The sequence below is a fragment of the Solenopsis invicta genome, chromosome 11 (assembly GCF_016802725.1).
Source record: "Solenopsis invicta isolate M01_SB chromosome 11, UNIL_Sinv_3.0, whole genome shotgun sequence".
In the NCBI taxonomy this organism is placed as follows: Eukaryota; Metazoa; Arthropoda; class Insecta; order Hymenoptera; family Formicidae; genus Solenopsis; species Solenopsis invicta.
Genome location: NC_052674.1, coordinates 11949948 through 11977915, shown reverse-complemented (window position 1 = coordinate 11977915; position 27968 = coordinate 11949948). Strand labels below are relative to the sequence as shown.

General features: G+C 35.0%; 2 protein-coding genes across 4 annotated transcripts in view; one reads left to right on the top strand and one right to left on the bottom strand.

The window, feature by feature from the left end:
- Nucleotides 1-4104: 4104 nt before the first annotated feature.
- On the bottom strand, nt 4105-5745 carry LOC120359015. Its single transcript, XM_039455220.1, has one exon. It carries the CDS (start codon nt 5743-5745, stop codon nt 4105-4107), a length of 1641 nt encoding a protein of 546 aa, XP_039311154.1.
- Nucleotides 5746-16173: 10428 nt separating this feature from the next.
- LOC105200605 (probable G-protein coupled receptor 158) overlaps nt 16174-27968 on the top strand; it is a 167021-nt gene continuing 155226 nt past the window's right edge. Inside the window, exons 1-2 of one of the 3 annotated variants that reach the window (XM_026139420.2) lie at nt 16174-16426; nt 17844-21502. In XM_026139420.2, coding sequence (XP_025995205.2) covers nt 19489-21502 — 2014 coding nt within the window. In that variant the 5' untranslated portion in view covers nt 16174-16426; nt 17844-19488. Of the gene's footprint in view, nt 16432-17692; nt 21503-27968 lie in introns of all 3 variants that reach the window. The other 2 variants (XM_026139417.2, XM_026139418.2) reach the window with 2 other exon arrangements.

The window sequence follows — 27968 nt, the reverse complement described above, 5'->3', positions numbered from 1 at the left end:
AATTTATTACTGACGTAAGTGCAAATTTTCGCGCGATAATTACGCGCAATTTCGAGGTCGAAACGAAAGGCTCACTTTATGTTAAAATGCTAATCTCGGAAAGTAATAAAAATTGAGAGCATCTCATCGTCAATTATACCTTATTTTGTCAATTATGCCATATTTTTAATATTTCAAATATATGATACATTTTTAATTAAAATTATTACGAGAAGTTATTTCGGATTAATTGCGATGTTATATTAAATTTTATAGAATTGCCGATCGTCTACACGCCGCTTTAATTGCTTTAGTTTAATTGCGGATCTAAATAAATAAGTAACTTCATAGATAATATTACTGACGCAAATTTTCACACGATAATTACGCGTAATTTTGTCGAGATCAAAACGAAAGGTGCACTTTATTCTAAAATACTAACAGGGCCGTGCAAATAGTTTTTAGAGCTCTAGTGTAAAGATAAGAATGAGAGCCTACCTGTAACCCTTTGATAAATTTCGTATTAAAAAGATTTAAGAGGTTTAGAAAATATAAATTAAAATTATACTTATTTATAAACGTGTACGTTAAAAAAAATTCAACTGAACTGTATAAAACAAATAGTTCTATAAAATGTAAGTATGTAGAACATATATAAATTTATAATTTATAAATAGCTTTACAAAGAGAATTTTATAATTTTATAATTTAAAGAATTTGTTTCTACCTGTATTGTTTGAATTGTATTGATTGAAGAATCAAAATTATAGCTATTATTAGTTATTTCATTTAATTAACAAATCAATTAAATTTAAATTATTACTTTTATGAAGTATAAATGAAATATAAATAAATTTATTTGCATATGTGTAAATTAAATTGAATTAAAATCAATTTAAAAACATTGATATATTTAAGTGAAACTTCAGGGTTCTTTATAGTTCTTGCTGCAATGTGCTTTCTCTCCATCCTTTATGCTCTTTGCACGATCTTGAATATTAAACTCGAAAATTACTAAAAATTGAGAGCAGTTTATCGTTAATTATTCTATCATAACATATTTAATATTTGAAATATATCTGATGTTGTTAATTATAAATCAGCAGTATTAAACGTATCTCGAATTAATTGCAATGTTAAATTAGATTTTACAGAATTGTTCGCTTGTTCACATATCATTAGTCGTATATGCTTTATCAATTGTGTTTTTTCGGCGATTCTCGCAATTGGCAAACTCATTTGGCCGTGTTTCGACGCGACGGAGAGCGCGCCATGTTTACCTTGCGTCGTGTAGCGTCCGCGCAAAGTGCAGTTCGAAAAATCGTCGCTCGTGCTTTTCAGTTCATCGCGGGTAAATCGCCCGACAAAATATCGAGTCCTCCTCTCCTGCGCTGAAACGGGGCGCATAATGGAGTCAATTAGCGCGCGCTACCGTCGCGGCCAACCGTGTTGCTCGATATTCGCAATTATCCATGCTGATCGCGCGACATCACGCACTGCCGACGTCCGGTCCACGGTAACAACACAAATACAAAGAAAAAGAGAGAAATAAAACAGGTAAAGTAAATAGAAGTAAACACGAATTTTTTCAATCTACGAGAGCGAGTTTTAATCCCCTGAAAAATCATCGATTAAAAAGTTTTTAAATCAATTTTTCGACAGTCGGAAACGTTAACAAGTTCATCTCTTTTTATCTGTTTTTTTTTATTTACATCAATATAAAGAGAGCTTACGAGAAAAATTCTTTTTTATTCATATATTTTACGAGCAGAAAAAGAATAAAAGAGAAAAGTAAAATTTGTCCTTAATTCAATAAAGCAAAAACAAATGCAGTCTTTGCCTTGAGACATAACCTTTTCATAGCATCATCTCTTATAATCAGCGATCAGAATACGCAATTTCAGTACGTACCTTCACGCAATATATATCGATATCTCGATGTTCAAAAAAGGTACTCTCGATCGAATTTGAATGCTCGAGAATGTATAGAAAGGACATTTTTATTTTGAATGAATGAATGAATGAAATTTATTACACTTCAGCTACAGCCAGGAAGCGGGACTTGGTTTACATATAAAAACTTAAACCCACGCATCCTTCCACACTCACACGCATACTCTCACCTAACATTCTCCGCCTATCCTCACAGCCCCCTGCCCCTAACTCTCTAACGGTTTCTACCTCCCCTCCATTTTCCTTAACAAAAACCTGACTCCTAATTACATTTACATTTTTACATTTTTACATTTTTACATTTTTTACATTTTGGCCCATTCCGTTATTTACACATTCTACTCGAGTAGGAACATTTTTACACAAAATATATAAATATAAATACAAAAGCCTATAACTAGTTATCTAGAACTTACTATAATATAACTAACTACCTATTTTCTGAAAGAAAAATCTTTCTTCTTACAACTTACAACTTAAAAAATATGCGCAAACTGTACTAGACACTCTAGCCTACATCACCATCATCGCTTATCTTTTTATACTTCTCTTTTTCCCTCCAGAATTTAATTAGTATCTTCTCCTTCCTTTCGTCTAAATCTTCACTTTCCAGTACGCGTATTGCATCTTTGACACTGTCTCCTAATCCTACAAACCAGTCTCTAGCTATCACACAATCACCAATAAAATGTTCCATATTATCTTTCCCTATTTTACAAAAAGTGCATCCTCTTTTTTCCTCATCTAACCAGTATTTATTATCGTTCTCCATATTACCACATCTTAGCCTAGCTAGCGCTCTTATTCCTTCACTATTCTTACCCCCCCTTGTGATTCCCTGTTCTATATATTTTGGTGTCCTACCCTCTCCATTAAATTCCCTATATCTTTTATTATATCTAGCCTCCCTTATTTTGCTATCTTCTAACTGTTTTTGCACATCTCTTTCTTTTTCTCTGATTTCCTCTATTAAAAGCCTCTCTTCACTTGGCATATTATCTATCGCATTTAACCCCCAACCATTCCTATTATAATACTTTTCTCTTTCCCTACCATATGTCCCAATCCATCCTTCTCTTCTTTTTTCTTCCCAACATAACTTAACCCATCTTTCATCTCCCATTACCTTTATCTTTTCTTCATACTTTCTGGCTCTAATCCCCCACTCTACCTTTAGTTTACTTATTCCTAATTCCTTTGTTAACAAGTATCTTGGTGTACAAAAATCCAGTTTAAATACCCATCTCATATAATCTAGCCAGATCTTTTCTAATTCTTTCCTTTCTTCCCATCCCCATAGTTCTACCCCATAAACCATGACGCTCTCTACTAAATATTTAAATAATTTCCATCTTCTTACAAAATCATTCTTGCATATTCTTTCTCCCAGTCCCCAGACCAAGTTTGCTGCTATTCTACCTTTCCTTTTTAGTTCCTTTATGTGACTACCGTAATCTCCTCTTTTATTAAATGTGAAACCTAAGTATTTAAAATTTTGCACCTCTTCTATTTCTCTCCTACCCCATTTCCATTTCCTTTTCTTCTCCTTTCCTTCGCTATTAAATATCATAATTTTCGATTTTTCCTCATTTAACTCTAATTTTCTATCCTTTAAAAATCTCTTCAGAGTATCCATCATATCTTTCAACGCCTCTTCATTTTTAGCTAATAAGACTATATCATCCGCATATGCTAACGACCATATCCTTTCTTTACCTAACTTTACTCCCCCTATCCCCCTATTTTCTAAATACTTATCTAGTTCCGCCATATACATATTAAATAATATCGGACTCAAAACACACCCCTGTCTTACTCCTTTCCTTGTCCTGATCTCCTCCGATAGCCCATCCTTTGTTCTGATTACTGCCTTTGTTTCCTTATAAATTCCTTTTAATCTGTCAATTAGGTCTCCGTTGATCCTCCACTTCTCCATCAGGTCCCATAACTTTCCTCTATTAACACTGTCAAACGCTGCCCCTAGATCCACGAAAAAGGCGAAAACCCTCCTTGCATTGCCATCCTTTTCTTTCTTCTTTTCTTTCTCTCTCTCTCTCTGTATAACATGGGTCAATATGAATATGTTATCCATAGTTCCCCTTCCTTTTCTGAAACCTGCTTGGCTCTCCGGTATTATACCTTTCAGATCAAGCTCCTTCTCTATTCTTTTCCTTAAAATTTCTGCATATACCTTATAAGCCGAGCATAACAAGCTATTCCTCTATAGTTCTCTACCTTCTCCGTGTCTCCTTTCTTATGCAGCGTGACAATGACACTCATCTTCCAGTCCTCCGGTATTTCCTTCTTTTGCCAAATTTCCTTCAACAGATTTACCAATCTTTTCTTGACTCTAGAACCACCGAATTTCCAGGCTTCCATCGGTATTCTGTCAATTCCTGCTGCTTTGCCTTTCTTCAGTCTCCTTAAAGCCTCTATTATTTCCGCTTCACTCAGGTCGTCCATATCTCTTGTTACTTGATCCCCTGGTTGTCTTCTTTCTACACCTCTTCTATCTTCCTGTTCAGTCTCTGATTCTTCGTTCTCACCTCCTATCAGCTTGGTAAAGTGATTGGTCCACTCCACCTTGCTGATCTCATTATCGACCCAGTTTCCTCTACCTCTTTTTCTGTTTATTACTTTCCATACTTGTGCCTCGTTCTTTAGATCACTCAACTCCTCCTCTTCCTTCTCTTTCCATAGTCTCTTCCTTTCTTCTAAATGTTCCCTGAATTTTCTTCTCTCTTCTATGTATCTTTCTCTGCTTAATTTTCCTTTCCTCCAATTATCATAAACTCTGTGGACCAACCTTTTTCTTCTTGTGCAACTCCTGTTCCACCATTCTTTGAAGCCTAGTTTCTTTCTCGCTCCTCCTTTTGTTTTTACTTTTACCATTGACTTAAGTACTAATTCCTTTAAGACCTTCCATTTATCCTCTATAGATTCCTCTGTTATTACCTCCTCTTCCTCCTCTTTTTCCTCCGTCCTTTCTTTATATTCCACTATATCCTCTTCTCTCCATCTATATATTTCTCCTTCCTCTTCTTTCTTCATATCCTTCTTTTTCTTTCTTCCTATATTGTTCTTCATTTCCAAGACCAGGGGCATGTGATCTGAGTCCGGTCGGCCTACGATCACGAGATCGTTTACAATATCTCTACAGTTTTCACTTACTACTACATAATCTATAACTGAGCTTCCCCTTTCCCCTACGTATGTGTATTCTCCTAATTTATCTCCCTTTGTTGTCCCATTTATGATATTTCCTCCAATTTCACCTACTAAGTCTAAGAAATCTCTCCCTCTGTTGTTTACTACTTTATCTTTACTCCTACGTGTCACCCCCCAACCTTCTTCATCATTTCCTCCTTCTTCACCTATTCTAGCGTTAAAATCTCCTCCTATTATTATATACTCTTCCTTATTTTCCTCTGTAATACTTTCAATTTTATTTCTCAAATCCAACCAATTCCTAGTTGCATATATTCCAATTATTATAAATTTTAATTTATCATCACTATTTTTAACCTTTGTAACTATCAACCCCTCCATCTCTTCACTATTTATCTTTAGCTGTTCTTCACCCCAATCTTTACTTACACCGATAATAAAGCCACCCCTTGCCCTACCTTTTTTCTTTTCCCTGATCGCGAAACTGCATCCCCACCTGTGAGTCCCTGGTAATTTCTTTCTAATTTTTTCCCAACCTTTCTCTTCTACCCATGTCTCTATTAAACATATATAGTCCATCCTCCCTATAAATTTCCAAAATTCCTCATCTTGTCTCCATATTCCTGCTATATTCCAAAATACCATTCTCCTTTTCCCCTCTCCCCCCTCACCTGCTACTTCCTCCTCAACTTCCTGGCTTAAATGAAATCCTGACTTATATCCCTCTCTCTATCCCTTCTCTTCTCCCTATTTTCCTCATTCATTCCCCCCTTATCTCCCTCTTTCTTCGTATTTTCCTCTATTTCTTCCCAGCGTTTCCAACTATTCCCTATTTTTACTCTTCCTGTTCCTATTTTTATTTCAAATCCCTTCTCTCTTTGTTCTCTACACCATTTATGAATCTTTTCTTGCACCTTCCTCTCCTCCCATGTTAAATCGTTTTCTATGAATATTTTCCCACCCTTTAACTTACTTTTTTTAATCATAATTTCCTTCTTTTTCTCTTCTCCATCTATTTTAGCAATTACTACTGATCCACTTAACCTACACATTGCCACTTTACAATTGACATCTAATTTCTTGCCTATAAAATTCTCAGTCCATGCTTTTTTATCTTCCGCTTTTCCAAATTCCTCAATTCCTTCCCCTAATCCCCTAATGACTATGTTATTGCTTCTCTCCTCTCTTTCTCTAACAGACATCCATCTCTTTAACTTATTCACCTCTCTGTCACTAAAACCCTCGCTTCCATATGATCTGATACTTCTAACGCTACTCCCGAAGCTTCTAACTGATGCTCTACTCCCTCCCCCACTATCACTATCTTCCTTATTGTACATCTCAACGTCACCTGCATTTCTAACCTCCTCTTTCCATTTTTCCATACTTTCTACGCTCTTCGCTACCTGATTCAGTTTGTCGTCCCTTTTTTCCTCTCTGCTCCTTACTAATTTTACTTCCGTCTTTAGATCTGCTATCATCTGCTTTAGTTCTTTTACCTCGTTTTGCCAATACCTCTTTAACTTCTCTATTTCTTTTTGCCACGCAACCTTACTCACATTTTCCGTCTCCTCTAACCTAAAAGAAACTCTCTTACCGTTGGATTTATCCTCGGTCACTAACTTTCTTTGCCTAAGATCTCTGCTTCCTTCCTTACCGACATCTCCCGCCTTACTCGTCATTCTGCCCTAACCTTACTTTTAGACTGCTACCTTTCCACACTGATTACTACCTATATCTTGTCTCCCCAGATCTCCCTTCAATCGCCCTAGCTTCTCTCCCTCCCCTTTCCCCCCCCGTACCTCTTTCACACCTCTCCGCTAACTTAATTAAATCACACGCTGTGCACTCTCGGCCACACACTCCTTACACACAACCGCTCGCATGCGCGCCACCTAACCAAGTCCATAGAAAGGACATTTTTATTTTGAGAATATCCTTATTTTTGAAGTGTCATAAAAATTGTAATGAAATGAGACCTGCTTACATAAAGAATTTTGTATAACATTATGAAAAATATATATTGTTATTACTTAATAATTTTTAGTTGAATTAAAAGGGAAAAAAATATCGGATAGAAAATAACAATATCGTAAATTAAACCATAAGTTAGAATTTTTTAAATATTTTTGTTACCAGAACATTCTGCACTCTTTAGATAATTATATAATATTGAAATAAAAATATATATTTTGTTAAAATGCAAGATTATCATTGTTTTATATGTAAACAAGAATGTGTTTTCTTGCTTACATATATGAAACAATAATGATTGTTAGAGAGATACTATCGACGTTAATATTACCAACTAAATTGATCTATGTGCGCGCAATATTAATGATATAGATACTGCACATAATAGAGGAATATTACATATTAAGAATAGAAATTAAAATTTTAGAATCAGTTTCCTCAATGAACACTATAGATAAATAATAAGTTATGTTGTGCGACACATTTATGTCTTACGTCTCTCTCTCTTATTTGTATCTATTGTGCATTACATTTAATATTTATTAGTTTATTAGCTAATTTTTTATTTAGTTTATATTTTTTTAGTTTTATTAAGAAAATTGATTTTAAAATTTTAATTCCTGTTCCTAATATTTTTAATACTTATCTAATATTTCCTTATTGTGCGAAGGGTTTAATAATAACATCAACACATCTTTACAAGCTGCGCCGAACACACGAACATGCACAAATTTTCAGACAAAGTTTTCTTTTATGCTCCTAACTTATTTAAAATCTCATCTAAAAGTGTTCCTTCATGCTATTTTGAGTGGAAACTAACTTATTTTTTATATACAAAAGGTATAAAATGTTTACAGATTTGTGAGATTGAGCGAATTTGAGCAATAATAGGATAAACAGTTAGTATTTATTATTTTAATTTAGTAAAATAGAAAAAAAACAAACGGAATGTTTTGGAACGGAACCTTTACTTGGTTATCCTCAGCCATACATAAATATGATGTATAATATCATAGTATAAATCAAATTAAAAAAAAATATATATATATATATTTTAATTAAATCAAATAAAATAGAATAAAAAAAAATATATATATATATAAATTTGTGTGTGTGTGTGTGTGTGTGTGTGTAAATTCAATATAGTAAAGATAAATGTTAATGGTAGCAAATAAAGTAAGAAATCACATTGATTGTCAGATACATGAATATATTAGAGAAAAATAAATCTATATAACCGTAAAATATAAAAACATCTATTATTTTTCTCATTGCAAGTTGAATCATACAGATACGTAGAGCAATAAAATGTGATCCAAAAATAGTTGACAAGCAAGAAAGATTTGCGTCATCACAGTAAAAAATGTGACCAGACAACGAGAAGAAAAATTTTTACAAAAATCCAATGTTTGAAATGAAAACTATGAAAAGTAATAAAATTGTTTGGATTGAGAGAAAAAGGTCGAAACGGTCCTGTTGTTTTTCTTTCAGCTTTTATCAAGTTAGAATAATAAATATTTTTATTTTTAAATAAATATTTATTTATAATAAATTTTTAATTTATGTTTATAATAAATGAATAATTCATCCTGTTATGGTTTGATATTTTAACGCATTCTCATAAATTCGCGGTTTAGCAATATACAAGCTTTAACATAATTACATGAAACTTTTTTACAAAGCAAATGTGTTGTCACGATGAGTCTGCATCAGTCGACAATAAAACTGTGATTTAAATTTTTGTTTTTGTTTTTGTATGAAACTGTTGATTTTGCTCTACGTCGTTATCTATGTACTTTAATTGTAGAAAAGGAGTTATAATTCTGTGTAATCAACAAAAGGATTACTTTGTGAGAAAAATACCGCGTTCAATTGGTAAAACAGACTTATTGCTAGCATTCCCTTGTATTTGAAGTAAATGCAGTCTCTCCGACGTTCCAGGACTCGCTCCATCGGGTTGTTGGACGGGATCAAGGTGATTTTAGTGAATAGGTGCTGTGAGTGTTTAGTTTAGACTAGCAGGGCCAGCACGACCATGATGAATCCCATGATATTTCCCGAGTTTGATTCATCTGGGGATTGTTTTGGAAGATTTTTATCTTATAAAGAAGGCATTCACTTAGGGATGCTAATGGTCAATTTTACCAACTGAATAACGATTGACACACATACGATTTACAATTCATACAATTTATGAAGCATCAATAATGACACTACATATACATATACTGCTGCATCAATATCACATACATGTGACATTGCAGTAGTATGTAGTGTCATATCGATGCACAAATTTTTGAGTACATTAATCTTTCATATTAAATATCTAAGTCTATTTTTAAGAATTCCAAATTATATTTTTGTATTATATAATTCGCATTTAAAATTGTTTACACTTTGTACAAATGCACTGCAGAATTTTGGTGTGAAACAAATTTTACACACTTTGACAGCTCTGGACGCAATATTAGACTAAGAGCAGATGAAATAGATCTAAGTTTCTTAAATTTTTTCTTTTTTTTGGCATGAAGTCGATCGATTTGGATTACATTAGTGCTTATACTTTAATCATGTATAAGATTTTTTAATCTGTAGAGATAATTAGAAAAATAGTATGCTGGAAAAAATCATATTCAGTCAGTAAATAAAATAGAATGACTTTAGAATCCTCTTTTTCTGTGGTGACGAAATATCTTGGAAATTTTTTACGAAAATCGTAGTGTATTATTATTATATTATTGTCATATTTGTCAGCTTACGCATATGCGTATGCGTATAATTGTAATTAAGCGTTTTGTTTTATTCTTGGGCTCTTCCTCGCGAAGAGAAGAGTTACAAGTGAGTTCAATCATGTCGGGGCGACACGAGCTCGAAAATCGCTTTTCTTGATCAAATTTTGAAGAGAATCTTAACTTCGGTCTTTTCAGCAGAAACTGGATGGACCTCAACTTCTGCGTGCCCGGCGAAAGTTGGATAGATTCGGACTTTGGTGATGTCTTTTACAAAGTTAAAGAAACTTAATCGATCGGAAAACGATGAGAATTTTGCACGAGACAAACGAGGGTGAGTGAACTCTTTAATCTCGCAATTGTTTCTTTTATTACTTAAATAATTTATTAGTAAATTAAATTTTAATTTGGATTCTCGAAAATTAATAAAACAATGTTTCCAAAAGACTAATCAGAATCAAGACGCAAAAATAAACATATTATTAAATAATTATATTGTTTTTAAATCGAAGTTTGTTAATACTTGCGCTTTTTCAAATAATTTTAGCGAGCTGAATATTAATTCTAGTTTATCACCCTTATTTTTGGTTACCATCCCTATAGGTTTGTTGGACTTTGTAACTTTGTCACGCTATATCTCTAAACAGAGAGCATATTTTCTAGCTCATAATGAAATCGAAACCTCAGAGTCACGTAAATATGATAAATAAGATCCGAATCGATATATTTTATTTTCAAATAATTACAATTGTTTATAGAAATTGTATTACAAAAATTTGCAAAAAATGAGTAATTATTTTGGATAAAAGAATCTCAAGTTTTTTAATTTTAACTTAAAGCAAAAAAACCTATAGGGTTTTTTAGTTGACCTTTTGGACAAACAAAAAAAATACGATTTGAATCGCTCCAAAAAATTTAATTAATTAAAGTAACAAATATCGACATTTTTGAAAAATCGGTAAATCATAATTTTACATTAATTAATAACATTTTGTTATTTGAACAATATAAAATAATAAATGAAGGGTTGTAATGAATAAATAATATTATTATAAATATAATTAAACAGTACGGACTTCGAACAGAGTCCCAGAAATTTCATAGTGTTTGCGCGCTAGTATGCAAAAGGCGAAAAATTACAATGCATGTAATAACGCATATACATTAGAGGAAAGACGGTGGCCGTGGAATATCTGGGATGGTGGAATATCTCGCATAATTCGCGTTGAATTCTAAGAAGAAATAAAAATTACTTCATTAAAGTTTATTTAGACATTGTAGGATAACTGGTCATTAGTGTTCGCTGTGTTTTTATAAGAGTTGAATTTTAGTTTTGCAGGCAGCAACAATTTTTACAGGTATACACTCTCAACGTAATTTTGAGAAATATGTTAGATATTAAAATTTTTTTAACTTTAGTGTAATTTGAAGACCTTGAAAATAAATTTTAAATAATATTACTGAATTTAATGTGCGTCGTAATTTATGTATGAATTCGGCAAATAAAATCATGTTATATGTAGGAATATGGTCGTTCTCCATGTGTATCTCTCTTATGATTTTACAATCGTACGGTAAACGAAGTATAATATTTATTAGAAGAAAAGAAATTATTTTAAAAAGTAGTAAGTTTCATTAAAAAAATTTCTTAAGCAAAAACGTTATTTAAAATAATTTTTTTCTAATAAAATATATTTTATGAAATGTTCGTAAAACGTTTTGTCTTGTGGCACTTATTGATGCAGTAAATCTACGAAAGATTATTAATTTATATTATTTGTAAATAGTGCCTTTCGTGACATTGGTTGTTAGTATTCCATGATTCTTCTGCTATTTTACAAATGCATTCTTTCTGTCTTCTTCAATAAATTGTAAATTACGTTTGTTCTATATACCTAATGGATTTTTACCTATAAGGTTTTTAATAGAACTTTATGGCTAACAAATTGGCGTTGGTTAAAATTGTGTCGCGTTAATATATACTAAGATATTATTAGAAACAAAATGGTATTCCACAACCCTGTCCTTTCCTCTAAAAAATAATTTATTTCCTAAAAAATATTTCCTCTATTAAAATAATTTTGTTTAATTTTACAATTTTATGCACTTACTTTTTTTATACTATCTATAACCTAGTAAACGTAAATTTAATAAAAAATAAAAGAATATTTGGAACGTAAAAACTTACAAGTTAGCTATCTATGGGTACCAGCTATCAGCCCAGTGAGCAGAATATCTAAATTCAATGCATAAAACAACTTTAGGATATCTTTCACAGTTTTTTATGAAATATCCTAGATGTTTCTTAAAGAACTCTTAAAGATATCTTAAAGTTGTTTTATGCGTCGATTTTAGACAATATTCTGTTAGGTACTTTTTTTAAACTTTCGTGCACTCTCATATTGAAAATAATGCAAAAAAGACTGTCCCTGCAGTCTTATTGTATCTATGGACAATTAAAGTTTTTCTTGAACCTTAATCCAAGTCTTCAAATTATATTACAAAAAAGTTACAGCAATGTAAAACAGGAGGAAGGGGAATCACACAGAGTACATCGTATCAGATGGTGAGCTAGGATTAGGCTGTTCGTTCCGAAACTTTATAAAATGTAAACTTTTGCATATTTTTTTCACACCTAACTCGTGTTTTCATGCACATGTCATCTCTGTATCTTTTTTCTCTTTTTGTTTTCTTGTTTGAATCGCACGCGTTTATCTTTTTTACGATTCGCGCGATCCCGGGTGGCCGATCGCGATTCGATCAACTGGCTGTGATTTTTGGGTTTGGCTTCTTTTTTTTATCCCGCTCAAAACGCGCGTTTTTCACACTCGAAAACGAAAGAGTGTTTGGGGTTGAAACTAGAAAATTATAAAAAATATAAAAAACTGAGGATGCCGCATTCTCTCCGGTAATGTTCTCGCGCGTCACATTGGGAATTCTATCGATAATTTCCTGTGTCACACGATACGGCAAACGTTTTTAGGGAAACGGATTTATTCGTGGAATTTCTATAAAATTAGAAGTTGTGTTTCAAATATATCCAGATTTCGCCCCGTACATGTGTAGCACGCTTCAGGTAAATGTACATTAGCTGAAAGCAAAGAGCATTTCTGATGCCGCGAGATAAATCTGGCTGAAGTCTTTATTGAACGAAACATTCTCTCCCTTTCTCTCTCTGTTTTGTGTTTAACGCAACATTTTTTACTGTTTATTATTTAAATTGGCTTACCTAATCGGTTTATTTCGAATATTGTGATTGTTTATTCCCTTTATCGCGTTATAATTGCACGACAGGTTGTATTATTTGGAATTGAAATTCGTGCTTTTCCAAATAAGCTTAACGAGCTTAATATTAACTGTCCCCAAATATGTATATATATTCGCCGTATTACCTTTGGGGCCTCAAATATTTACGATACAGAATGAAACGGGATGAAACATATAACGGGCGAAAAAATCGGGTCAAATGAATAAAGATGATATTAATGCTCGATAGCAGATGGTAAAGGTGAAAGCGTCTGTTTTAAAGTAAGAACATGGAGCAAATGTACTCGTTCTGTGTGCATGTGTGTGTGTGTGAATCTTTTAATACACGTACAAAAAGAAAATACAAGCGGATGACGTTACATTAAAAATGTGTCGAGATAAAATCAGCAGTTGAACGTAAAATTAATATACATTAGAAGTTAATTGAAGATAAGTATCGCCGTTGTGTTTTTATAACTCGCCAGATAGAACTCTATTGATCGACAGGTCCCTTGACAAAGAGAAAATATGAAATGTATATAATTCTTTTTTAAAATAAATAATGGCGCTGTTTGTCTTTTTGAAATATACGGAACTAAATCAACAATCGAGCCGTTAAGATATATTACAAAATGAAATAGAAGTGTGCGTAAAAAAGATATTTTCAACGCAAACATTTCCGAATTGAGGCTGCGAACTTTATTTTTATCGGAACGACTGTTTTTACAGATAATAAACTTTTATTCGCATTTTATAAAAAAGTTATTTGTGCTCGATAAACGTAACTATTTGTTCACGTTTTTGTATAGCCGCTATAATCTTTTACATTTAAAAGCGAGAGCTTCAAGTCTCTCCTTAAATTAATGCGTACTATGAAATGTTCCGCGTTAATCGTACTCTTTTTATTCTGCTAATTTTTGAGCCGATATTTTTTTTATAATAATGTCGAGACGCAAATGGAGTTCTCCAGTAATTAAAAATGAAGAGTTTTTCGAAAATCACATTTCGTAATCAAGCAGAACAACAAATCACGATAACATCAAAATGACGTTGAAATGAATCGTGACTGATCAAAAAGTAACTTTTAATAACACTGGTCGACGAAAAGTCAATCTTTTTTGGCCTCAAAATAAACAAAGTTGTTTTTGGTAAATTTCGATGCGCTGATTACGAATGTCGCGCTGAAAATTACACGTCACGTCACATCAAGTTTTGGAAAAATATTCTGACCTCTGAGCTTAAGATGCAAAAAAACGAAGTATTTGACCATTTTCAACAAAACGTCTAACAATTATTTTTTAGCATCTAGGCGGATGTCACATTAAAGTATTACTCGCTCACACTTTCTAGAACATATTCAATTGTTCTGATCTGACTCTTTTCTGCTGAGACAGAGCAAATTGAATTTTTCTGTTTTTCAATGCGAGAGGGTATACTTACTACTGTAGAGAAAGTACAAAGAGTCATAAATACGTCGAAGAGATTGAATTTGAGAAATAAAAAGTTAGATATAAAAGTTGATGGGTACAAACATTAGCACTTGATAGTTTCCACAACATTTTCGGAAACACATTCATAATCAGCACATTAAAATCCATCAGTAATAACTTTGTTTATACGTATACTTTAAAATTAAAATGGTGACGATTACTGTAATCATTTCGAAGTCATCTTAACACCGTTTCGATGTCGTAATGGCTTTTTGTTCCGCTTGGACAACCCAACGGATAACCAAAGTTTATAGGTATAAAGGGTTATAAGTCCCTAGAGAATCGAAAAATGAGATATTTTTCAATATCATGCAAAACTTTTATTCAAAGAGATAAATATGTAATGTTTTTTCTGTTTTGAAAATATACGTATTTATTAAAAAAGTAAGATGCAAAGTTATATTGAAATGTCATAGAACTTTAAACGCATTTTTCTCGAAACATCATTTTTAAAAACGGTACTCACGATAACTCAAACACGACTTATCCAATCAATTTGAAATTGTAAAGCAATATTTTTAATAACATTCGGCATTGGATCACGACGGCTGTTTCCGATTTAGTTTTTTCTTAAGTTATACACAAAAAGGAGAGCGAAATTTTTCGGTAAAACGCAATTTTCAAATTCAGATGTGTGTAGCTTTGCAGAAAATAAAATTTAAAGACATTTCTTCCAATTATCCAAAAATGATAATGTATAATGAAGTATGTATAAAAAAATTGTTTGTATTTTATTTTCAGAAAATATATCGAAGCTGAATCGTGATTACCATGTAGGCATTATATCATTTATTTATTTAGAATGCTATTATTATTTTCATATTCTAATTCTACATCTTATTTTCACTTTTAACAAAAATACATATTTTTAAAGCAGAAACATATTATTTATTTGTTTCTTCAAATTTTTTATATAGAATTATACATAAATGGATATATAATTATATATAATATATGTAAGTGAATATATAATTATATATAGTTACATATTAATATAAAAATAAATAATATATATATATATATATATTATATTATTATATATATTATATTTTTATTAATATAAAAATTTTTTCTTAGATTATATATAATAATTCATAAATAATTATACATAATTATATATAATTGTACATTTTTTAATATTTATGGACATATTTGATATATAATTATATATGATTATATATAAAAAAATTTTTTTGGGGGGTTTACATGGAAAAATTGGTATGGAAAAATTTTGAGATTCCTATAATTCCTTGAAACAATTTCAAGCGGATGTCGATGTAATAAATGTGTAACATGTTGAGATTCCTTAAGTTATAAGAAATTGGCGCCCTGCTAAATTTTCAAAAGCGCGGCCTGGCACACTCCGTACGTGCGCCCGTGTTTCGTAACCGCGTTTCTCCGCCACGACGGAATAGAGGCAGGAACTCCATTTTATTCGTACGATCCCACCAGGAAGCATAAAACGGCGCGGAGATGGCGTACCGAAGATGAAGATTAAGATCTAGATTAAGCGGCGGGAGAGCGTCGGGATGCCGGCGCGAGACTCGTTGCATCGGCAAGAGAGAGGGGTAGATCATGCGCCCTGCATTCACACATTGGTTGGCACGAAGGGTGGCGGGTTTCCCAACCCTCGTCGTCAGTTTGACGCCGCGTGCGAGCGCATACAGATCCGTCGCGATCGTCGACTCGCGCGCGCGAGAGGGAGAAAGGACTGGGGGAAAACTGAGAGAAAGTTCGCTGTTCTTCCAGGGAATCGTCGTAAAATGATCGCCGGCAGGGCGAGTCCGCATACACGATCCGTCGATCCAACTTGAAGCTCGATGAGAGAGCCGATCGAGAGGCGCGAAAGAAAGAAAAGCACGCCGTCAGAGATTCGCTGCTCGTAATGTAAGGTGGATCGCACACGGATTTTTTTTTTAGGAGACACGAGATTGCGAGAAACGCAGTTTAATTCGTGCAATTGCGAGGACTAATGTCGATACACGTCCGTTAATCTGATTGTCAATCTCGAACATTTATGACGGATGACCGATTATGAGCGATTCATGTACAATTGTTCGAAAACGATTAATAACACCGGTTTAATGTAGAATAGAATTCTATAGAACATTGTTGATTTCTCGAATTAATTGAAAAATAGCGCTCCGCTTACGTTTTTTGGAATTTCCATTCTTCATATTTAAATTTAAAAAAAAAAGGATGTACGCGACGCGATTCAATGTAATAGAAAGAATGGGATTAATCGCTGAATACTGTTAAAAATGAATGCACTTTGGAACGATTTTTTATCCGAAAAGACAATGCGGCTTTGTAAATCGAAGTTTAAAAAAAATTTTTTTTAAGATTCTTATCAAGAAAATTACACTAGTTTGTCCGTGCTGTGAAAATAAAGAAACGTCATAAAAAAAAAAATTCCTTCGCTGATTATTGTTTAAAAACTGTTTGAAAATATAATTTAAACGTTTATTTCTTGCGATTTTTTTTCTTACTTTTTGTATCTTTACGATTTTCGTTCACGAAGAAATAAAAGAAATTTTAAGGAGATTGCTGCTACAGAAATGAAGTTAATTAGCTGATTGTAGAGAAAAATTGGAGAATTTCTCCTTTAATACAATTATTAGTTTGATCAAGGAAAAACGATATTTTCATTGTGTAAATGAAATTTTTGTGGTCCTGAGTATTTCGCCGATTATGACGAATGAATAGAATTCCATAAAACCGCGGGGCGTTTATTCACGATCGTATTAGTTAATCTGTAATCGTATATACTTCAAAAGCAAAATTATTAATTTGCGTAATTACGAAACAATGTGCCGGTACGGATTTAATTTTCGCTAATAGAAATTGAATTGTATGCGACTTTTAATGCGTCAGTTTCGCATGGACGTTATTATTTCTGATGAAATCGCGAATATCGCGTTATCTCCTGATATTTTCGCGAAAGTTCATGATTATCATATAATTGAAGGCGCATTTAATTTCTGTCATTTATCGTTACGACAATTTGCATTTGTACATATTCTTGATCGCGCGTCGCATTCAAATTTTATCGAAATGTTTAACACCCGCTATCCCGCAAACCAGAGTAATTTGCAATTAAAATTGACGAAGAAAGTATCTATATCTATATACATATGCCTTCTACGATTCTAGCGACTTAACTGTCCACTTAATTGCACGGGGCGTATGCGCGTGTGGTGCGCGTTATACAAACGATTACGATTGTTTGGGCAAACAGGCGGACAAGCGAGGAAGTAATTGACTAACGGGGCAAATAAATATGTGTATGGTCTATAACAATTAGGTGCGCAGCAATGTTTGGAACGTCAACACTGTCATTAATCGCTAGTGGGACAAAACGGCGACGACTCACGCCAATGGGTGAACTGGCCGCGTACCTATTTTCCGTTAAAATATCATCAATACGCTGCGAATGCCTGTACTTCTCGCCGCGGCATAATTGCGCCGCGCGGCAGCAACGTACGATATAACGCGAGTGTGTCGTAATGACGTATAAATACGATGACGTGTGTGAGAATCGCAAAAATCGGGAATTGAAAGCGACAGATCGGGACACGTCCGTACCGCCAGTGAAAAATGTCGAATTTTAATTACAATTTTGCATTCGTGTGAAATCGCGCTGCCGAAGAAACGGGGGGGGATTCGTATCAATGGGGGAGCTTTTTGTCGCTCTGAATCGCGGCCGGCAGCGATTCCGCGGTAATTATATACGCGCGATTAAACTGTCGATCAATCATAAGCGATATGACCGTGTCCGGAGATCGGTCGGGTAGATCGAATCAGTGTGCGACAACCTCGATGTACCGAGCAGAGGCTTTCGGCTTTGAACATTTTTCAACACATTCGCCGATTCTCCCGATCGATCCTGCGATGCATTAGCGGCCGAGGGGTCTTCGTTAAACTCCGATCCACACGAGCATCGTGCAAAAATCGCCTGAGGGGGAGTATCTGCGTGGAAATCGGATTACCGCGCGCGCGAGAGAGAGAGTGGGAGATACGTCTCGATTAGTGGCCCGCGCAAAAACACTTCACGCGCGGCCTGATCTCTCAAGAGCAACGAGAACGGATCACCGAAAGATCGATTTCCCACGAAGATATCCACCGTTGAGAGCCCGCCGTGTACGTGAAACGTGAGCGTGAGTTCTGCTGGCGAAGAAAAAAAAAAAGAGCAAACATTGAAATAGAGCTAGTTTCGGGCGGAGGATAAGTTGATTGTGGAGATGCCGAGAGGAGCTATTAAGTATCGGATCTATTAAGGGCTACCATCCATTAAGGACCATAAAGTCTTAGAGAGATGTAAGATTGCGTGGAGATTCCGAGGATGCTCTCAGCAGCCAGGACCTATTAAATACGGTGAGGAAGGAGCTGCGAGATTGCGAAGATGTTAGAGAGCCATTCTCATTGGCAATAGGACTTAAATTAAGTACCGGAGGAGTTCGGGGCGGGAAATGTAAAAGTCGTTAAATGAAAATCCTTATCTTCAATGATCTCGTAAACTATCGCTGTTGTTAGTAGCGCGATTATAGAAGCGGACGTTGCAAATGCGCGACTGTCGCGTGAGAAATTCAACACCCGAAGTTGTAACGCCGAAATTACGCTGATCTCGAGAAGTATTGTAATATAACCATATATATATATGTTATCGGGAAGAGATGGATGACGGTCATTTAATGGAGACGTTGAAATTAATTACGGAGGCGAGGAGAGAATGTTAAATTGATCTCAAGAAACATATAATTGCGCCCTAATGTATCAAGCATGTCACGTTATCGCGAGCAGCTGTTGCGAGCCGTTGTTGTTACACGCGAACGATAATCACGTCGTGGAGATGTCGGGATTGAGATCGATCAGGCACGAGGAAACGTGCCGTCGCGAGTGGATGTAACAAGCGGACGGTTTGTCGCGAACGGGAAGATGAGCGGCTGAAGATGAGTGCGTCAGGCATCTGGTGCGCGCTCATCCTGCTCACGTTCACGCAAGATTCCCTCGCCAGCCACCACGAGAAGGTACCGCAGATCGAGAGGCCGAAGGAGTGCCTGCGTCATCAGCAGAACCACCGCTCGACGGCCGCTTTCGTCGACCGCAAGCTCATCGTCGATCCGACGGAATTCCACGCCGCTGAGATCCGCCCGACGATTATTCATCCGATCGCGGAAATCGCTCATACGGGGGCTGTGGCGGTGGCGGCGGCGGCGGCAGCGGCGGCGGCAGAGACGTTGAATCGCCGCTCGGAAAATCGTCCGATAATCGCGCGAGATCGCGCCGTGAATCTCTTCCGGCCGACGGAGATCCATTCCGCGCACGAGAATCGTCTACGCGCGGAAAATTATCCCCCCGAAGTACTCTCGACCTCGGAGAATCTCGCCGGAATCGTGGCGATACGCTCGGCGGAGATTCTTCCGACGTCGGCACGTCATTCCGCGGAAATCGCCGTCGTCGAGCCCGGGAAGGTTCTTCGCGCCTCCTCGGCTGAACAACTTGGCACGGAAGTTGCGGGACAGCGAGCGGCGAGAATCCGTCCCGCGGAAGAGCGTCGTTCCGCGGAGGAAGTTTCGCCGACGGGGATCCGGCCGTTGGAGATTCTCTGGACGGAGATCGAGCAGGTGGATATGTCGAGCATCGAGAGATCGCAGATCCGTCACGGGAGATCCAGGAGCCATTTCGCGCGTCAGAAGATCGAGGATACCGCGAGGGATAGCACGAAGAATGCGGCAAATAGGATCAAGCCCGACGTTCGCGAGGATCACGAGAGTCGCTTCGAGACGCGCCAAGTGGAAAAAGTAAGTGATTTTCTGGAAGGATCCGTTTCACCGAAGCGTAATCATTCTTGGCTTCTTGAGCGAAATTTCTCAAAGGATAACTCGGTCAACGGCCAATCTCTCGATCGAATTGAGAATAATGTATCGGAGGGGCTGGAAAGTTTACTCAAGCTGTATCAGGGTAAGAAAGGAAGCGTTATCGAAGAAAATTCCGCTCTTCCTCTCATGCGTAATCTTTCTTGGCTGATTGAACAGAATATATCCAAAGATAATACGAATAACCGACCCATGGATCAGATCAGGGATGAGGCTCGGAAGGATCTCCAAGATACACTCAAAATGCATTATTCGGAGAACCACGGTGTTCTGCGCTCGAGCCCCGATTCCCTCAAAAGCTCTTACAAGGACGACCCCATGAGTAAATTGAGGAAGGCAATGTCCTTAAATAGGACCGTTGCGCCGGCAACGATCGACCGTAATACAACGGAGACCCTCGGCATCGATGCGCTCGAGGATACCAGCGAATCCACTCGTGATCTCGAGGAAGAGATCTCGCAAGACGTCGTGCTGGATTACACGAGTTACGAGGAACCGACGAACAACGTCTCGTCGTCCTCCTCCTCGTCGTCGTCGTCGTCGTCGTCGTCGTCGTCGTCGTCGTCGTCGTCCGACCAGCAGTCGTCGACTCGCAGAAGGCCACAGGCCGCCCAGGTCGACATCGTGACGCGTTTTCTGCGAATAATCGAGAACCAACACACCCTAGGTGAGAACTGCACTGCGGGCACCGATTTGAACCTCGGCGAGGGCGTGGTGGACCAATATGCGCAGGAGAGATTTCGTCTGGAGGCGGAATTTGCCGTGAATCGTGCCAACATGCTCACCCGGCTCTGGAAGTACGCGCCGGAAGTGATGCTGTCCTCCGAGTATCTGCTACACGCGAGCGTTCTCTCGATGGTCGAGTTTGACGAGGACATCTTCGCCGCCGGCAATTGTTACGACAAGTTGCAGTACCGGGATCGGTGGTTGTACTGCCCGTTCGCCCATCGGCTGCCCAACCAGGACGGCATCCTCGTCAAGGACCTCGCGATCCAGTACAAGTACTTGAGCAACAGCAGCGAGTGGTTCTTCATCGCCAGGAAAAATGCCGAGAGGGTAATTGCCAGTTACGAGCAGTTCAGTCGAGGCAAGTTATCGCGGTTATTACTATTTTCTTTATTGCAATTATTGATATTGTTAGGTCGGCAAACCGGCGGCCGGCGCGGCGGTATAAAAGAGGTTGATTGAATTTTCCCACAAGAAGCTGTTCAGCAAGTTAAGTGAAGGCTTCTTGAAGCAAACTTTTCAGAAAATTACTTAAGATAAAAAGGAGGAAAGGAAAAATTAAGCGAATGAACATTTAGAAACGAGAAATGTATAGAATGATTACACAACCCCGCGATATTGACGGTAATAAAAACTTCTTTAACAACTTCAGCTCTTTTTAACATATATTTTTTGACGAACACGAATCCGTTATCCAATTTGTAACGTGATTGTTAAATTTGTGACAATCGATTCGTGCTCAATTGGGAAAAACACGTTAAAAATAATTGAAATTAAAAAAGTTTTTTTTAAATACAGACCTATGTTATTTAAAATATCACCTAATGGATCTATTATATTACATATTTTAATTTATTGAACGTATAGGTTTGTTTAAATTTATGAGGAGCAGTGCTCGTTAATTGATTTACTTAAAATTTATCAAATATTTCTCTCAATCTTACGAAGTTTACATACTTACATATTTAGAGGCACATAAATATCGCCTTTATAAATTTGTAATTGTGTAGACCAGGCATTGAGCAAGTTGATAACAAAACGTGGCGCGGACGTTCGCGAATACCCGCAGGCAAAATTACAGCAACCATGTACAGTCATACAGTAGCGGTCAATTAGTTTAGCAAGCAGCAATAATGGGTAGTTGTGTAACTACAGCGATAATTATAATACGCGATACTCAAATTTATAATCTATATATTATGTAATAAGATTGTGCTACCTTGATTACTACTTCATTATAGTATCGTACGATCAGATACGTGTAATACGATTTATGTTAACTGCTTTAGTTTATTTTGATACTAAAAGAAAGTTTGATAATAGTAGCACTAACTTACAGCGAAAAATCATTTTAAACCTGATATGGTGTTATTTGTAAATTTTTGAGTGCTGAAAACGAAAAAAACGCCGCATACTAAATTTCACTACCATGTCAGGTTTCCAAAATAATTGAGGTTTAATGTCTAAAAAATGGTTTTTTGCGATATTTGAGATTTTTTTGTAAAAAAAAAGTAAACGTTATTTGAAATTTCTGATCGGACGTCATGAATGTTTATCCCCTATAAAATGCAATTGTTTTTATTTCGATAATCTTAATTTTTATCTATGGTATGAATGTTTAAACCAGAAACTACGTTCCTTCTGAGGTCGCAAGAATCTTGAAAAAATAATTTTTTCTAAAATTGATTTTATTATTGTCCTTCTTTATTTGTCCTTTAAATCATTCAACTTTTGTCAGGAACATTTTTTTTTTGATAATGCATTTGTTTCGAAAAATTTAAAGTAGGCAATTATAATAAAAAGACACCCTATATAAAAATATAATATATTTAGTGAAATCAGTATGTGTGTCAATAACCCGAAACCCTATAAGTTATATGATTTCATCAACATAGACGAAATATTTGCTATCTCAGTAAAATTCCATACTTGTATCCTTCATGGCTAAAAAGTACATTTGAAATAAAAAATGCATTTTATAGACAAACAATATATTGACTTCTGAATTTCAAGATAATGTTGACCTAATTTTTCAAAAATATTTCAAATATCCTAAAAAACATTGTTTACACATTAAATCTCAATTACCTCGGAAACACGGCGTGCTGTTAACAATTGGTTTGCAGTCAGAAATTGCTTTCAGCATCTAAAAATCTATAAATACCTTGGTTAATTAAAAATAATTAAAAAATGTATTTTTTTTATTAATTATTATAGTAATCAAGTTTTGATGAATTATAATAATTTTAATTAAATGTTTCGCATTAATACAAGCAAATATTTAGTAATATTTAATAATTATATTAATAATAACCAAACATAATAATAGTAACCGGTCAGTTATTAAACAGTCATTAAACGATTATTAAATATTACTAAATATTAAATTATATTAACTGAATATTTGACTGAAACTATTTCATCGAAGCTTAATTATCATCTAGGCTCGATTATTATTACCAAACTCTTCTTTCAATGTATCATAACTTTTGCTACGTTACGGTTCATTATTGTCGTCGTTTCGTGTTGTAATTATCGAACTGAAATATATTATCGCATTTTTGTCGCGAATCGTGCTGTCTGCGCCTTGAGCATTTCTTATCTCAACTGTCTTTTTTACGATCTCTTCTGCTTTATGCTTTTATACACTCGTCTGCAAGACGATGGTGCTTGCAGATGCCCGTAGGGCACCAGCCATCTGTCAACTTCTTGTATAAACTGTTCCATTTTTAGCAGACAGCTGCAATGATTACATTTTTCGTTTAACTTAATCCTTGTTGCTCCATCAACTAAATAAAAATAAGTGTACAGACACTTGTTTTTATTATTTAATAATTTTAATCCGTTTAATCCGCTGCACCTAATTAAAAAAATGCGTAATAGTTTTTTTTTGGGATAAAAAAACCCTACTGTTATTTGCATATTATTTAATTAACATTAATTAATTAGCGTTGCACAAAATTATTCTACATGAACTTATCAAAACTTTTTATGTGATATATTTGCGCAATAACGAGTAGTGTGAAGAAAAGCCTGCAATTTCCTCCAGTTCACAAAGAATTTTAATTTACGATGAAATATAATTTTTAGTATAGCAAGTATAATCTTTTTTTTATGCAAAGTTTATTCTATATTTTGAAATATATTGTTAGCCAAAAAGTGATGCTGTTTTTTCTCCAAAAAAAATAATAAGCTTGTCACATTATAGTAAATATTTTCAAGGGAAAGACTTTTTTTCTTCGATGCCGCTTTTTGTCTCAAATTGCTTAAGTTTAAACTCGTGAGTTATTGCTTTTCTCAGCAAACGATTTAAGCTTGTTAACCCTTTGCCTTGTAACTTTTTTAATCTCGCTGATAGTATGCAGACGTCCTTTTTAGGGTGCGTACGAGGAAAGATGTCATGTAACAGAGACACGATTAGAAACATAGAAACAGCTCATTTCTGACTATTGAATTATCTTTTAAGTATATTAATGCAATTTTCTACCTGTGTTTTTCTTTAAAGTCGTAGCCTTTATTTTTTTTATGGCAGGAAAAATGTTATTAATGCTAAGTTATATAAAAGTTTAATAAAGTATTTTTCCCTTGTACTTAATTATTTTATGAAAAGGGAACAATTCATATTTGAATTAAAATTGAAGAGGTCTTAACAACTTTTTATCTGTCACGTATAAAACTTTTTTGTTGACAATTATTTTGTCACAGAATGCAAATTGTGAAAAGGATAAATAAAAAAATGAGGAGAAATGGATGAAGATGTGTGACACATTTTTAAATTTTAGCTTTAAAGTTTAGTTGTTTACATACATAAACCATATTTGCATGCATATATTGCATATATTTACTCTATGAATTATTTATTGTTGTATCAAGTGCAATATATATGTTGCTATTTTCATTTCTAACAATAAGTGTTCTAATGATTCTCTAAGAAAAATTGTATTTATCAACGATGTCAATACTTTTCAACTACGAGCCACCATAAATTAAAATACCCTATCAAATAAAACTTCAGAGAGTGGACTTATGTGTCCATAATTTTAATCTTATCATAATTTTAATCTTATCTTTGAACAATTACTTTTAAATATATAATACTTTATAATAGATTTAAGGCTTTTGGCTACAAAATTGTTTAATACAGAAGAGTAAAGGATAAAGGAACGCAAAGAAAAAAAGTTTTTCTATAGGATATTACTGTCCTTGGTAAAGAAGACAGACTGTACGTACTGATGGAATCTTTGTCGATGATAGTCTGGTTACCAAAGGGATTCTCCAGAGTTAAAATAACTTAAGCAAAGGGTTTGAATTGAATTTCTCTTAACAAAAAAAGGATAATGTTCCTTGGAAATAATAAAGTGAAACGAAACTCTCTCTACGTTTTCAAATTCTTAAGTCATAATTTCTAATCTTTTAAAAAGTCTTATCCGCACATGAAGTTGACGTTTTTATCTTGGATAGAGAACGTCACTAATTAAACGGTTGTCAAACGGACAAATTACTTACGAGCAATTTTACTCGAGAGACAAATCGACGCTAATGTATACGACAACGTGTTCGAAATCTGTTTAAAGTGGATAAAGAATTCCTCTGGAAAGTTTAAGAAATATAAGGTGAAAGCTAAACACTGTCGAAGAAATCAGATGGCGACGAAGTGATATAAGGGATATCGATGAATAATGCGTTATGGCAGCAGAAACAGCAGAAACTGCAGCGGCGCTGCTTTCCTTATTTATAGGACTTTTAAGCAGTATTCCATGATGTATGCCGTAGACGTTGAGCCAAGGAGAGTAAAAGTATGCGTTACACGCTGGAAGTTATGCGATACATCTGACGCACGTATTTATTAAGTGCATTATTTATGCACCAACATAGGGGGCATCTGATAAGAGATAAATTTTTTATGATAAACGTGCACATCAGAAGTGTCACGGCGAAGTGTTCACGGACGTTGTACGTTATCGGGTAACGTCTGATGTTAATGTGAAATAAAATATGATTAATCTGCAAAAGTGAGACAAATTATTTTTAAAATAGCATCTCGATAGAAGTTATGGTGGGGAGAAAGGTAGAGGGCAAATAATTAATTCTAATGGGGTTTTTATTGCGTTTTCGGTATTTCCGTCTCCGGTGAGGACGACGGGGGACGCGGAAGATTTCTAGCACCGCGAAAGGGCGGTTCTGGGAAATGTCCAAGAGACAACAAAAATAGCCGAAATAAACCGTCCGCGGTATAATGCGAGTTCAAAAAGTATCGTAGCGCGCCATATATTTTCATTTTTACCGGGGATATCTCGCGTGTTACGAAATCATCCGTCATTTACGTCCCCGCGGAATTACGGAACCTTTGTTATGCGTTCGTATTCGCAATATGAATTTAATACCGAACCTTTGTGCACGGCTGTTAAATTAGAAATTCAAATAACCCGATCATTTCACATTCCGCGAGAGCTATCGAATACTTGGCATCGATCATTTCGTTGGCGGATTTTCAAGCGATCCGCATAATAAGATGATAATGATTAAAATTATTATGATTGTATATCGGTCGGGAATTCATACGTTTTATTTGTTTTATTCCTTTGTAAATCGCAATTTCAATGCTAATCATTTAATGCTTATCTCGTTGTTCAAAACAAAACCTGTATAATAAAGAAAGAGAAAGACAAAGATTATGTGCGATAGGAGTAGTATATAAATGATCGATATTGCTAGAAGAATTTATATACGTTTTGTTTTCAAGCACAATCGTCTGATTAATTACACAGTGATTATTATTAATTATAATAATTGCTGATGTGTAATTGCCCGTTATTTTTTTATTTCAGATTTTTGCAGTAATTATCAGGTGCTGTGATGCGCTTAAAGAAAAGAATGTCTAATTACTAAGATAGGATTGGAAATCGATTCTATTGTTCTTATTAACAAAGATTCCGATATTTCAAATATTTTTGTCTATTTATTTAGGTGTTCATCTATCCGTTCATCTTATTTGATGGATTTGTTTTTGATAAATGTTACGTTGATTCTGATTCGCAAATAATCACGGAGTTTTGCAAGCAAAAAAAAAGAAACTTCGATTACCGTTGATTTGTGTTCGCACCATTTGTGTTAGACTCGCGCGAACGTATTTTTATATGTGCATGTATACCCGAATAAGAAAAGGGGCGTAATCGATCGATTCCTATACCATCGAAAATAACTGGCCTTTTGACCCTCAAGTATTAGCCACAGAAACATTAGCGCTTCGATTGCCGTTGCGTTAATTAGCACGTAAATCAAACGCACGTTAATTAATGCATAAGTCAATCGCACAATATGCTGGTGACTAGTGGAACATTCAATATTTATGCAATTACCATTATTCGATTGCTAATCGTTTGACCTGTTTTATTATTCAATGCAAGAAGGCAATTGCCAAAATTTTACACGCAAGCAGCAGAAAAGGTAATCGCAGCATTGAAGATCGTATATTTATTAAAGCTGTAGTCGTCAGTAAATAATAGTTACAGATTTTCTGCATTCCGTCTCATCACTTATACCACAAATTTTTAATTTTGAAAAATTGACAGGTTCTTAAAGTATGTGATATAATAATAATTAGCGGGTAAAATCAAGAATGTGGAACCGAAGAATAACTTGAATTTTAAATTAAAAAAAAATTGTATGCTTCCGCCCGCTTCAACCTACTTTACTAACTCTCGCATCGCGGTGAGGAAGCCGTTACCTTTCCATCCAATCATTATAGTTTTTTCTCAATGTGAGTTTAAAACTTAAATTTAATATACTCTCCAATAGATTGTTTTAATCGGTTTAATCATTTTGTC